The sequence below is a fragment of the Phlebotomus papatasi genome, chromosome 1 (assembly GCF_024763615.1).
Source record: "Phlebotomus papatasi isolate M1 chromosome 1, Ppap_2.1, whole genome shotgun sequence".
In the NCBI taxonomy this organism is placed as follows: Eukaryota; Metazoa; Arthropoda; class Insecta; order Diptera; family Psychodidae; genus Phlebotomus; species Phlebotomus papatasi.
Genome location: NC_077222.1, coordinates 52,839,345 through 52,854,520, shown reverse-complemented (window position 1 = coordinate 52,854,520; position 15,176 = coordinate 52,839,345). Strand labels below are relative to the sequence as shown.

At 32.5% G+C, this 15,176-nt stretch overlaps 2 protein-coding genes across 2 annotated transcripts in view; both read right to left on the bottom strand.

The window, feature by feature from the left end:
• The window catches only part of LOC129806244 (calcium-binding mitochondrial carrier protein Aralar1), a 32,178-nt gene extending 25,003 nt beyond the window's left edge, over positions 1-7,175 (bottom strand). The window contains exon 1 of the mRNA XM_055854702.1: positions 7,116-7,175. Coding sequence (XP_055710677.1) covers positions 7,116-7,160 — 45 coding nt within the window. The 5' untranslated portion in view covers positions 7,161-7,175. The remainder of the gene's footprint in view (positions 1-7,115) is intronic.
• Positions 7,176-7,849: 674 nt separating this feature from the next.
• LOC129806271 (STAM-binding protein-like A) lies at positions 7,850-14,901 on the bottom strand. The gene is made up of 5 exons (XM_055854745.1): positions 14,687-14,901; positions 13,808-14,609; positions 8,145-8,257; positions 7,977-8,079; positions 7,850-7,912 (listed from the first exon to the last, which is right to left on the bottom strand). The coding sequence occupies exons 1-5, from the start codon at positions 14,800-14,802 to the stop codon at positions 7,850-7,852; spliced, it is 1,197 nt and encodes a 398-aa protein (XP_055710720.1). The 5' UTR covers positions 14,803-14,901.
• Between the last annotated feature and the right edge of the window lie 275 nt (positions 14,902-15,176).

The following is a 15,176-nucleotide window of genomic DNA, read 5'->3' as shown; positions in this document are numbered from 1 at the left end:
CTAGGGGAGACCGGGATACAATTAGCCAGGGGTAGAAGTAGACAGTGGATTTTTCTCGTTTCCCTTAAAATGTACATTGAGCAAAGTATTTTTTAATGAAAGCAGGAACACATCACCATATTGCCAGAAATATTTATAACTCTGATCGTGTTATCCTACAATTTAGAAGCATTTTTATAAAATGGGTATAAAATTGTAATTTTAATGTGACAGTTTTTGGCCCAGCATTTGGTTTTCTAAGTAGTTAATCAAAATCTCATCGTTTTACTTTGTTTCTGGTTTAATAAAGTTAATTAAGAGATATTTTTTACTTGGATAATAAGTATTTCCTTTTTTATATAAGATGATAAACACTGAAACAGCCCTTGGGGCAGATTTAGCCACTCTTCCGTGGCGGAATAAAACTATCAATGATTTTTCAGTAACACACGGATAATTGTTAGATGAAAAAGTACTATTGATATTCCAAGCAATATTGCCATTCGGATGAAAAATTTGTGAAATAGATTTTTTCGGGATGTTTTCATCAATTTTGCCGCAATTACAAAAATGTCATAAAAAAGTCAGCTAAAGCCTTTTTCTTTAGTTTTAAGTGGCATATTTAGCATCAGTGGGCTTTAGTGTATCAAGCGAAGAAATATTTGGTATCTCCAGTTTAAAATTTCGGCTGGAAAACTGGTGGCAATTAATGCTACTTGAAATATAAAAATATTAGACAAACCTTATCATTTTTTCACAAATCATGCGCAAAAAAGTCTCATTTGCTGGCTAAAAGTACCCCGGTCTCCCCTATATAGCAAATCGCTGGAGACTTGCAATTATCCTAGATTTAAAATATCCTGGATTCATCCAACATTCTACTTTGCTCTTACGTACTAACATAAGAAAAAAATAACTTTAGGTAGTCAGGAAAAATTATTTTCTTTATGGGACACCGGTGTTCCAATCGTCCTTAAAGGGTTAATTTAAAAAAAAAAAATTAAACCGGTCAATTTGAACGTTCTTGATAGGATTAGTGTTAATGAATTTGACCTAATTTTTTCAGAAAGTGTATGACTAAGACTGGTTATTAAAATATATTGCTATTAGGTCAGATTCATTAAATGAGTATGGGATAAATATGACGTGCTCGGAGCCTCAGTGTGTGCGAAGCCTAAAAGTCTTCCCTATGACCTCTTCGATATTCGAGTGACGGTTGTCGAACATACGAGAAAGTGAAAATATCACTCTTTTCTTGCATAGGTTTTTATCTGTGATTTTCGGTCCTAATTATAATAGTATATCGCATTGCCCAGTGTTAGGTATACTTGGAATCCTGGGACAAAATGTGACAGTTCAGAGGTTTCAAAATTAATTTTGTTCCAGATTAAAGAGACAGGATTTGTTTTATTTTTATTTTACCACAGATATAGCCCCAATGAGTCCTTTTAAAGGTCGAAGGTCTTAAGGGATTCATGTAAAGAATTTAGAAAATAAAAATATTGAAGTTTTTTGAAGAGAATTTCTATTTAAATCAACTTTTTTTACAAAATTAATTTATTACTGAGTGTTTCTCAGTAAATATTAAATTCTCTAAAAACAAATGTTTGTCCTAACGATCAAGATATTTTTCTTCATCTTTATTTATTTCACTACATTTTTATCTTCATTTCTTATATATCTTTCTTTGCTATAAATTTATCTTTTTGAAAATCTTCATATTAATTTTATTTATTTCGTTTTTTATTTCTTCTTCAGAAAAATCTGCATTGTGAGCATCATGCACATCGGCTCATTTACTTTCAGTTCTCCTTTTCCGTCAATTCTAAACGAGAGAAGAGACTTGCTTGCAAAAACAATGATTCGAAAAGCACATTTCTCTAGAAAATTTAAATTAAAATAATCTAATAGAAAAATTATAGATGACTAAATTCCCATTCTTCCTGTGAAAATAATCACATCCAGGCATTGTCCCTAACTTTTCACCGCAACTTTGTACCTAATTTTGTCAAACTCTTCATCATGAATTGCAGCCTTAGGCCACAATTCGCAAGATTTAGTACATACAATTATACCAATTAAACAATTTAACAAGAAGCACTAAAATCAAATAGCGAGGAAAAACTTTCTATACCAAGATGATTCGACATAGCTTAAATTTTTCCAATATATTGGCTTAGGAAATAAAAATTTGTAAAGAAATTATTGCGAAGATTCCAAACAAGGTGAAAATTGTGTAAAAAGAGAAAACCGCGTGATGTAGAGCAGTAGTGTTAAAAGATATATTGATGAACTTCATATAAAGCAATGTTTCACTATTAATTGCGTTTGAATAAAAAATTCACAAACTCATGAATCATTAGTAAATAGTATAATAAATGAAAATCCTATTAATATTCAATTATACATTTTTTTTTAAATTGAGGCGATCATTTAAAATAATTTAATTCAACAAGGAAAAAATCAATACAAATAATAGCTCTAGAAATTTAAATAATTTTCATAAATAAATTTTATATTATATCAATTTTTAATTAATAATTCGTGTTAGAAATTAAATTGTGATTTTGCAATACATATTCTAGATTTAAAAATAAAAAAATTAAACTGTGGAAATTAGCTTGTACAGCGTTAAAACTTTAGATTAATTTTACCTTTAAATACTAATTCGTATTTTCCGATAGAGATTTATGAATTTAAAGTTTCAAATTTCTTTAAACCTTCAATAAATGTAACAAACTACACAATAAGGAAGCTGATAATACGTCAAAATATCTTTCTTTAATTTTAAAGCTAATCGGGACGGCAGGACTTGCTTTAAACTTGGATTAGATTGGATTAAACGAAGCGCAGCATTAGTCCTTATAACTCATAATTAAAAAATTTTGACTTTGGACACTAAATATTTAACTTATATTATTAAGCTATCTTTATCTCAAAATTGGGGGTAGATCTTCAATGATGGATTTAATTAAGTTTCAATTGAATGATCACGCTTTTAGTGAACTACTTTATTTGCGATATAATCAATTTGTGGAAGCAAGATGTGTTGATTGGCTAATTTATAGTTTAAAATATCTTATTGTGTTAATCTCAATCGTTTTTGTGCACCTTTAGCTCTAATGAAAAGCAAGTTTGCATTTAAGATTTGAAAACTATAGTCAACTTTCTTCTAGATCATTGTTTGAATTTTTAAACAGTAAATGAAAGCAATAAAAATCATTACTTTGCTTGTTTTTCTTGATATTAAATATCTGAGAAGAGATTAAGCGTGTTTCCCCTTCCCATTTTTCAGTGTTATTTTATTTACGTTAGAACTTCCTTAATTCATTGCTCTTTTCTTGATCCTTTCGATTAAAAAAAATGAAGGATCAAGTTTTCAAGAATTTTTAAAGTTCCTTTTTTATCATACGATAATTCTTAAATATCTTTGTAGGTTATCGTCAATTAACAACTTTAGGTCACGACATATTTCAAGAGCCTATGATCAATAGATATTTTGATTACTTCTATTTCTATTACTATTACTCATTTTAGAAGACTTTAGGCACAGCAGAGAGCTTAAGTATTACCCTTACAGATAATAGAAGAATATTTTTAAAAAAAAATCTTATATCTTAACCAAACTTGCTCTATATTAACAATATCCTCGGTTAAGGGATTACTAAAAAAACGTCATATTATCTCTATTTTTTCAAAAAGATATCCGAATAGGCAGAATTTTTAAATTTTTTAAATGAAAAATTCAGAAGATTAGTCTAAATGTGCTACTTTTATGTACCTAATCTAATAGCTTGAATTAAATACATTTTTTATTATGCCGAAAAAATTAAAGAAAAATATGCTGTTTTTTTTTGGACCCACTTGACCCTTTAAGTAACTTTAGGCCACGATGACTGATTAACGTTACTGTATCTTGATCGCGAAATACATTTGAATTTTTATCTACTGCAAAGTAAGCATAAATGTAATATAAAGTTAAGAATCTCACCTAATAATTTATTCTTGAACTTTTATACCACTTAATCCCAATGAGATTCTTATAAGAGTACATCATTGCGCTATAGACCTGTTCCTTCTAATATTTTTTTTTCAAGAAAATTGATTACCAAATAATCTAAGCATTAGCGGTATTAATATGCCAAAGCATTCTTACGTGTAAAAGAGAATTACAAAAATTTATAATATTTCTCCGATAATTTTAATAATATTAATTTAATTAATTAACTTAATAAGTTCCAATTTAAGAATTTTCTTTAAAATACTTTCTAGGAATATATCTTTCATAAATCTACAAGATTAAGGATTAAAATTTGTCTATGGGTCGGTTATTCGGAATCGCTGCACCCAGGTCACTTATTTGGGCCCATTATACACTCCCCATTCTCCTGTTCTATCTTAATCGCTAGGGTGGCAAACCTGCTCTATATCACAGTGCTCTATGTACGTTCCGATATACATAGTACCGCTTTATATCTCGGTAAACCGGGTTTGTGGACCTAGATAGTAAATGTTTTTGTTTTCGACGGAACTTTGAATGTCGAAACTCGCTTTTGTACCAACCTTTCTTTTTAAGCGGTTCATTGTCAATTCACTGACATTACTTTTTCATTCATTCACTACAAGTAAAATATTTATATCTTCGCAATACTTTAGTCTCATTTACTTTCTCTGATTGGTCAGAGCTTAAAAACATTCAAAGACTTATCCAATATGAATACACCATTAATCCGATTAATCCAATAAGAGTTCTTACGACTTAAGCCGAGAAACGGCTTAGTGCTGGAACTGACGGGAATTTAGTCAAATGATTATTTTGATTATAATTACGTTAAGCCATCTTGGCCTAAGTCGTAAGTGTATATAGTGCATAGACCAGAGGTGTGCAAGAACCGTTTAAAACCGAACAAACGTCAAATGAAAGTTGTATGTCAATAGTCAAAACGCTACCTGAACAAACTTGTTTTGACGATTATTCGGTTTCAAATGGTTCCTGCACGCACCTGCATTAGACTAAAATATTTTTCAGGATTAAATATATTAAATTACATGTAGGTCATGTATATCAGGCTCTAATATGTATATTTTGATGAAACTTTAATTGTTACTGCTCTATCTCAAAGGCAGACCAGATATATAGGGTAAGTGTGCCAAATTCCGGCCAGCTTGCAATTCCGGCTACCTTTTTTATTCCTTGAATTTCCATGAATATTTAGTTTTTATATACTCTAGAGATTATATAATGCAAAAGAAAAACAGAAAATGTAATTTCGACAAACGAGATGACGAGAAACAGGCATTGGAAGAAATCCCGAAGGGCAAGCAACTATGAGAATAAAGGTGGCCGAAATAGGGGACCAAAGCTATGTTTACATTTTTATTCATTTTAAAATGTACTAAGAATGATTTTAGAGAAAATAAAGACGATGAATTGATAACAAGTTTCCAAGCAACACTCCTTAAGAAAAAGGAATAAAAAAATCAATTTAAATTAAAAACATTACATTTCAAATTTGAGACTTTGGCGCTCGCATGCAACTATGTCGAAATTTGACACACTTACCCTAATTGATTGTTTTTTCGACTTGTCACAGCTCTATAGCTTAATGGTATTCCAAGTTCCGATCTTCGGTGATCCCATTAAAAACAATATCTCCAGACATTTTTTCTCCACTCCGATTCATCCCCTCAAAAACATGTTTTTGGCTCCTACGATTTCTTTTATTTTTGGATATGTTTTGGAGCTGATCCAAGTAAACATTTGGTTCAAATATACCTACAGTAGACTCTCTCTCAATTGGGCATCTGGGGCAAAATGTCATCCGGTTTATCGATAGATTTGGGCTTCAAAGCCTTTGTAAATTCTACAAAAAGTGCTCAAATATAAAGAATCACGATAAAATAGGAAGAACTACAGCGAATTTGAGCAAATTAACTTCATAATTAAACGTGAAAATTGTCAACAAAATTTTTCGCTCGATTGAAAAAGAGCCGATTGAGTGAGAGTCTACTGTATAACCTAAAAAAATCGCCATCTTAAATTTTTGAAGGAAAAAGCTTTTACTACTTTGTTTAGAGGGTCTATTTTTCAATCGATTTGGTTAAATTTGAAATTTTTGGAAAGGTTTTGAAATTTCCAACCCAATTGCATCAGTCGCAATCGGTAATGTATCGGTTAAGTACCAGTAAATGACCAATTTTTTTTTAAATATTCTTTTTTCTGTCCCCGTATTTTTATATTAGTATTTACATATGTCGTATTAAAAAATTAAACGAAAAATCTTAGCTAAACGTAGAAAAAAAATCCATTAGAAAAATTATTTTCTTTCGGGATAATCTTGATCTAAATCATCATAAAAAAGTAAAAAAAAATTATAAAAAAAGTTTTAGTTCTACTGTTCTCTGATCATGATCAGGTATGCTTTCAAGCCTTATGCCCTAGACACACTTACGACTTAAGCCGAGAGATGATTTAGTGGAAATTGATGGAAATGCACTTTAACCATTATTTCTAATATAATTTCACTAAGCCATCTCTCGGCTAATCCTCATGTCTGTCAAGGCCCTTAGCCAATCAGGCAACGCGGTCTTTCTTAAAATATTTCGCAGGATAAAATATTTAATTACATCTGACCGTGACTTTTCTTTACACTTCCATGTCAACAATTCCTTCTGAAGAGCAAATGAGTAAACAATTCCCCATCATTAAGTACCATGTGGAAGTCGACAAATCAAAGCAAATACTCCCATTGTTTGCTTTCTCTGATAAGATTGTCGCGGGTATTACAAGAGATATTCTCAATCTACCAATTGACTCTTTCAGTCTTCACTGTGGAAGCACAAAAAGTCCATTATCGGATTAACCAAGGAAATTCTTATCATGCACAAGTGAATGCATTGAGTGTCCTTAGATAAGGAGCATTTTATTAGAATTCTGGACAGGACTTGGGATGGCGTGACTCCTAGAGTAACTTCCCTTCCCTTTCTTGTTTTTATCCGCTGCCTGACATTGCCACGTTCCCAAGGTCTCTCTCGAAAGAGAAGAGAAACACCGCCCGGCAGTGATTTGTTGACGCTCTTCAATCATCATGCTTATTATCCAATTGATACACGAGTTCCCAGATTAGTGTGCTTACCTCTTGGCAATCAGCTTGGCGAAAATATATAAAATCACAGGGCATCTCTTGCTGCAATGTAACCTCAAAAGGAAGGTGAAGATCTGCTTGCTAAAAAAAATTAACCACTTTTGCCCACTTAATTAAACAATCACAACTTATTAAGTGACACACCGTGTGGTATGTTCTGTCTTCGTGGAATGCAACGATATGATTTTGTGTTTGTATCACAGAATTTGGGGGATTTTATCGAGGTTTTCCCGACACTGAGATTTTTCAGGTGCAAAAAATACTGCAAACGTCAAAGGTCAAATGCAATTTTTTAATTGAGGGGAATTCCCACCAGTTGGCGCTCTTTGCATTAGCCAAGACACATCAACCTCATAGAATTGCTTATTTCCCGCCTTTTTTCCCCACCAAATTTTCATTCCATGCTTTTTTATCATTAATAAAATTTTTTATTTGCCCTTTCTGAAATCAATAAATAATATCCTTGTGTTCTTTTCGTTACAAAGTTTAAAATTCTCTTTTTTTTCCATGAGAAACTTTGTCGTAGCTGCAAACAGATCAATAGCAGTTTCGTCGAAACCTTTGGTATCTTCTTCAAAAATTCATCACGATTTTTCAACCACTCGTTAATTTTCTCCGATTTTTCAGCACTTTTGACTCGTTATTTAAAGCACAGAGAGTAATTGTTTAAAAGCACTTATATATATTAACAATCAGCATCAATTAGCATCCTTTTGCTAGTGAAACTACCTTCGCAAGTCCACAACTTCAATCTTTAATTTATCACTCAAACTTATATGTTGGGCTTCCTGCAAATATCAAAAACAAATTCTATTAAAATTTTCCTTTTTCTGCCCAAAAAGAAAACTCTACCATAAATAGTGGTGGATCATTCGGATGGGGATGAAATCCAGTCTGACGACACTGGGCAATATAATCCAATCCGTAATTTGGCGTGAGACAAAAAAATCCGGTCCTGTGAATGAAAAAAGCCACCAATTAATAATCTTATCATTTTTATTGGACAATTTGCACACTTACTCTTGATATTTCGGGGCGCACACGATGGCCAGCGCTTCAGGCATCATCATTTGATAAGAGCAATGTGTGTGCAAATCTACAGACGAGAGAAATGCCGTCTGACTTGGATGAGTCTGTGAAAAAAAATCCCTCATGGTCGGTGAATCATCATTGATTACAAAATTTACTTATGTAGACAATTTTTTGTCAACAAAGAGAATTGTGGTAAATAAATTTATTGGTGATATGATAACAAAGCCATGGGATTATGAATATTGCACCTTCAATAAAATTAATAATCGAATCACAACAATGAATGATGGTTACGCATTAATTGCAGATAATTTGCCATTGATAGCTTAGAACTTGGAAGAATAACCTGCACTGAGAGAAATCCGAAAAGTTCAAATAACATTCCGGAAATGTTAATTTTACCCTGCAGTATTGATCCAAAATCGGTGTAAATATTACCCTTTTTAGGTGTACTAGGGGTAAAAGGTACCCTGTTTCGTGTTAATTTTACCCTTAAAAAGGTGTAAAATTAACATTAAAAAATGTTGATATATTTTTACACCTAAAAAGTGTTAAAGTCGTTAAAGTTATGAGGAAAAAAAGTTAATCGCACCCTCTTTTTTTTCTCAGTGTGAGAACGATCAGAATTTGAGTTTGAGAATTTAACCCTCAAAAGACAAATAGGTTTCTTTAAGAAAATAATTCTCTAAATTTTGTAGAAAATTAAGTTCGAAATCTGCGATCTTGTGCAATATTTTATTAAACCCTGATTGGTTGAAAATTAAATGAATTTAAAAAAGCTCTAACCAATCAGAGAACGCAATTAAACTAAAATATCCGATGAATCGGTAAAGTACTTGTGGATTATGTTTTTTAAATGTTCTTTTTTTCAATCCGCGAATTTGTGACCTAAAAGTCAAACGGTAAAAGACATGAACTTCTGATCTTTGGAGGACCAAGTTAAGATAAGTTGACTCAAGGAACATTACAAGGTGTTCCGCTTTCAAAGAATTTCTCGGGACCGAGAAAAAGCCCGTGAATTCACTTCAGTGACACAGAAAAATTGCATACTCACAGGAGAAGTTTTTGGAATAAGTTACGGAAACGCCGTGATGTATTTCGGCGCCAATTTTTCAGCCTATTTTCAGTGCCAACGGTTAATAAGAAATGTACAGTCAGTCCCAGCATTATGCACTTCGGGATTATACACCTGACAATATTATGCAAGTTTGCCTACTTCTGGGAGTCAATTTATGAAATCATTTTTGAAATACGCCTGAATGTATACTATTTTGTGATACGAAAAATTGGAAGACCTTTTTCTGAATTTTATACTGAATTTTTCCGTATAAAACTAATTTCTTTTATTAACCTAAAAATTTTAAATATTCTAACAATTTATTAAAAAACTCTGATCAAAGAGTACTGCTTGTTGGTGAATTTCTTTTTTAATCCTTTAAGGGCGATTGGGACACCGGTGTCCCATAAAGAAAATAATTTTTCCTGACTACGTAATGTTTTTTTTTTCTTATGTTTGTATGTAATTGCAAAGTAGAAGGTTGAATGGATCTAGGATATTTTTTGCAAATCTACAGCTATTTGCGATTCATTCATTCATTTATTTATTTATCATCTCTCTCATAGGTCATAGTGATTTATAATAATATGTGAATACAAAAACAAGATTAAAGAATCAATTGGCCAGACCATGTGCGAGAGAGAGAAAACCCCCTGTCAAGCCTTTATTATTTATTTAAGCTCAAAAAATATTTAAGTTAAAAAATGACGAATTTTTAAATTCTCATATTAAAAATTGATTTTACAGTAGAGTCTCGTTATAGTCCATATTTGGTTTCAGATTTGACACTTGGGTCGCACTATAGTCTATATAATTTTTTAAAATTATCAACGACTTTTAGTATTGAAATTGCTCGACGGCTTCCATTTTTCTGCGATTGTGATACTTGTCCTCGCTCTCTTCATTATGAATCACAATTATCACAACTACTCAATAAAATTTGCCAAAAATATTAAAATATTTCATTATGACAACATATTGCATGTCGCGTACTAAAAAAGATAACCTAACTTAAAAGCAGTGTTTTGAAATCAACGGTCGATAAATTCTGGACTAAAGAGCGATGGCCTATAGCGTGGTTCTACTGTAATTATTTTTTATACTGCCATTTTTTTTAAGCAAAACCGTTTTGGTAAAAGAAAATACAATACTCAAACATAATATTTTTCATTAGAAAAATTAATTATATTTTTTTGGCTATTTTTGTCTTTATCGTTCATAGAGACAAAAAATACACCAAATCAGACTTTGTTGGATTTTCTAAGGTTAGAAAGGTCACAATTGGTTAAGTTAATTTTAACCAATTGTGAGACTAAATTATATTATAAGGGTCAATTCCATTTAAAAATAGGACAAACTTCTATTTTAAAAGTGCCTCACTTTCCCTCAAGTTCAAGCTTCAAATTTCTAAAAAAAAATCGCTATCTTGATTTTTTTAGTCGAAATGTAACCATTCTGAAGAGAATATTTTTCAACCAAAATGGTTAAATTTGTTTTTTTTCGAAAGGTCTTGAAACAGATAACGAATCAATAAAGTTTATATTTAAAGTTTATATTTTTTGTTTGTCCGTATGCTTGTAAGTCATGCCAAAAAGCTCTTGTTTGAAAATTCAGAATGAAGCTCTCTTCAGAATGAAGATTCTAGATCTAGAAAATTGTAGGAATTCGCAAGGATAATTCTTTTGAAGGCTGGTAGATTGAACAAGAGATAAAACAGAATCGAAGATGAAATTAACATTTGGTAAACTTTTGAACTCTCATGAATCAAATCATCGAAAATATAAAGTCATCGCTTTTTTGTACAGAAGGTCTTCTGTTCAGGTACTATACAAAAACATTCTTAAAAAAAATCAAGTTTTTGCAAAATATTTATTTTCGAAGTTTTAAAAGTATTTTCTCAAACTTCTGAGTCTAGTCACAAAGATAATTATAATATTTAGAATAATATATTTAGAAAATAAAATTTGCGAATATTAGGGTAAGATGAGGTAATTCGGAATCTTGTCTATTTTGGAATTTTGAGATTTTCTAACTATTTCAAATGGTCAAAAGAAGAAGAAAACCACGAAGAAGTACAAAACTTTAAATTCAAAAAGTACTCTCCTTTTCGTTGCTTCTCCTTTTTGCCATCTAAAACTGTTACGAAATCTCAAATTTACGAATTAGACATGATTTTAAATCACCCCATCTTATCCTAGACAGGATTAGATTAATCAGTATCTGATAATCGATTCGGAATTGAGATCACTTTTCTTCGTAGAAAACTCTTGTTACAGTTTTTTGTTTTCTTAAGAAATGGCCATATAAAAGAAAAACCGAAAAGGCGAAGTTGTCTTAAGAAATATTTAACCCCTTTAAGGATGAAAAGATCAAGATTTGGGTTCTTTTAGATGACCACAAGATTTTTTTTTGAGTCAACGGTAATGGCCAAATTGTCCTAAAAGGGTCAAAAGAAAATGTCAACTTTTTTGACGGTCAAAACTTAAATTTGGAGTGTCTGATTTTTTTTTTTTTGACTTTTTTAAAGTTGCCAAATGCATTAGGATTATTCGGATTATTCTATAAATTTTGATACGAAGGACTTAGAAAAAGTGAACTTGGGATAATCTTTGTGCTTTTCTCTCCAAATTTGGAATGAATTTTTTAAATTTAGAAAGAATTTTCTAAAATGTTGACAATTGAACGAGATTGTTACGCAAAACTCAAAAAAAAAAAAGTTTAGTGAAACCTCAGAAAAAAAATTCTTTTAAAATCGTAAAATCCAAGATAGTCTCGCGGAACTCTAAACCCAAAAAAAAATTCAATAAACTAGAATCCAAAGTTTCGTGATTGTTTTTTTCTTGGTTTTTCGAGTTTCGTTAAACACTTTTTGGGTTTTTCGCCTTTCGGGAAACTTCTTTGGAGATTCTTGTGTTTCGCTGATTTTTACTTTTGGTTTCTTTAAATTCGTGAAATAATTATTTAGGTTTCAAAAATTGTTTTACAAAATTAAGAAAGCAAAAAAAACTAGTGAAACCAAAGGAACTCCATGAAACTGAAAAAAACTCGAAAAGTGTTTCGCGAAACTTGAATAAATTAAAAAAAAAAGTTGATGAAACCCTAGAAAATCAAGAATAAAATTTTTCGAAATTTCGCAACCCCAAAAATGTGTCACGAAATACAGAAAACTCAAAAAAATTCCCGGAACTTGAAATATTTACCCAAAAAAAAGCGAAATTCGAAAAACCAAGATAAAGGTTCACGAAACGCGAGAATTAGGGTAAGTGTAAGTGTGCCAAATTTCGGCATAGTTTCATGCAAGCGACAAAGTCTCAAGTTTGAAATGTAATATTTTTAATAAAAATTGAATATTTTTGTTACTATTTTATAAGGAGTGTTGCTTGGAACCTTGCAGACAGTTTATCATTTTTATGTTCTCTAAAATCATTCTTAATACATTTTAAAATGAATATAAATGTAGACAAAGCATTGGTGGTCTATTTCGGCCACCTTCATTCTCATACTTTCTTGCCCTTCCAGAATTCTTTCAATGTCTTTTTTAGATCATCTTACTCGTAGAAGCGACATTTTTATTATTTTTTTGCATTGTACAATCTCAAGAGAATGCAAAAACTAAAAATTCATGGAAATTCAAGGAACAAAAAAATATGGCCGAAATTGCAAGCTGGCCGGAATTTGGCACACTTACCCTAAAACCTGATAGTGCAGAAATCTTTGTCAGTAAAAATGATAATGAGATACCTCTTGATTTCAGATTTACCAATTTTTAGGATTGTAAGAAATGGATTATAAGAAATTTGTGAAGATTCACACAAAATTTTACTTTTCACGAAATTTATCACTCTTCTTATCCTAAAATAATGAAATGTGGGTAAGTGTGCCAAATTAAAGCCAGCTTGCAATTCCGGCCACCTTTTTTGTTCCTCAAATTTCCATGAACTTTTAGATTTTATGTACTCTAGAGATAATACAATGCAAAAGAATAACAAAAGCTTCGACAAACGAGACGACGAGAAAAAGATATTGGAAGAATTCCCGAAGGGCAAGGAACTATGAGAATGCAGGTGGCCGAAATAGGGCACCAAAGCTATGTCTATATTTTTATTCATTTTAAAATGTATTAAGAATGATTTTAGAGTAAATAAAGACGGTAAACACTTTACAAGGTTCCCAGCAACACTCTTACAAAAAAAAGAATAAAAAAAAAACAATTTGTATTTAAAATATTACATTTTAAACTTGAGACTTTGACGCTTGCATGCAACTATGCCGAAATTTGGCACACTTACCCTATCACTCTGCTTATCCTAAAATAATGAAATGTAAAGTATAAAATAAACGGAACAGTATTTAAATCATTGGAATATTTTAGTTTGATTTTTTTTAATAAATTAAAAATTCTATAATTTTAAATAACTTTTTTCTGTAGATTTTAAATGAAAAAAAAATTATTTTCAGGTCACTGACAAGAAGGAGTCCTTGGGCTTTTATCCACGCGTCATCAATGCGCAGAATGTGAATGGAAATGTAGACAATTGCTCAACCTTATCAAATGATTCACTGGAAAACACTTGAAGAAAACATAAAAACTTACATGAATCCATCCCAAGGTGATGAGATTGTGTTGGTCCTGCACATCAAAGATTTCCTCCTCGTTCATCGTGTTGCAGCTGTCCGAGGTGCCCTTCTGCTTGGGCAGGATCATGTGAGTGAGTATGAGTTGATTGTGAGCTAGTGCCCCGGCCAGGATAGCGCAGGTTTCCACATTGCTCTGGGTGTTGCTTTTAGCGAGCTCCAGGAAGCTCGTCATTGTGTCAATGGGCACAACAACTGTCCGCAGGGTGCCGTCCAGGAGGCTCGAGGACGAGGGCTTGAGATTGCGATCGAAAGTGGGACGCGTGGGGTGCTTCTTGTCCGAGTCCGGAAGAATAAGGCCCGAGGAACTTGATCGATTGGGATCCGATGGAAAATCATTGGGATACACAATACTGTCCAACAGTTCGGCATTGGGGGCACTTGGGGCAAAATCCGTAGCTGCTGAGGCACCTGAGAGACTGGCCGTTGGTGGTGGGATGCTATTCTTTGCCCTTTCTCGTGCTGCTGCAGCCTCCTTGGCACGTTCTGCCTCTTTGTTGGCCAGGAACTGAGTGTACTCCTTCTCATAGCGCCCCAGGAGTGTAGTTTTCAATTTCTCAGTAATTGGCAGGACTTCCTTCAGTTTGGCCTGATTCTGCTGCTTCGTGGCTGCAGCGACTGTCTTGTACTCCGGATGAGACTTTATCTTCTCAATGAAGAGCGTCATGAATTTCATGTAGAGGATGTAGGCGTCCTCCAGATTACCCTCGGACAAGTACACATTGGCCATTCGCACCATCTCCATTCCCGAGCGATAGTATCTGAAAGGGATGGGGTAAAGGGGGATTAGTCATCCTTGCAAATTTAGGTCAACAATCGCTGGACTCTTCACTCGTACCTTCGAATGGGAATGTTGAGATCGATGTCCGAGAGATTTCCATGATTGGCCAAGTGTTTCAGTCTCGCATGAGGCTCCACAATGCCAAATTCTGCAAAATTCACTCTTTTCGACATCCTGACCCGAGCCGCGAAATAAATAAACTGTTCTGTTTGTTTCTTCCGCGATTCCAATGTTTTGCCTATTTCGCACCCAGCTGACGGCCTCCCTTCAAGAAGTCACAGATATTGTAAACCAGTAAAATCTTTGTACAAGTTTTATTACAGCTTGCTTGGATGTTTTATTTTATTGTCTCTACTTTTGTTAAGGAGTTATGTGGGTCGTTCAGTATGAAAAAAAATGGCACATTTCCTTTACAATTTTTCTGAATACAAAGAAGTATTTATAGTCGAGTTCCTTAAATTGAACTCGCTCAAATTTGAACGACAGTTGAGTTCAAAATGTAAAATTTGAGGTTATGTGAAGAAAGTTTTGCGTGGAGTGCCATTTT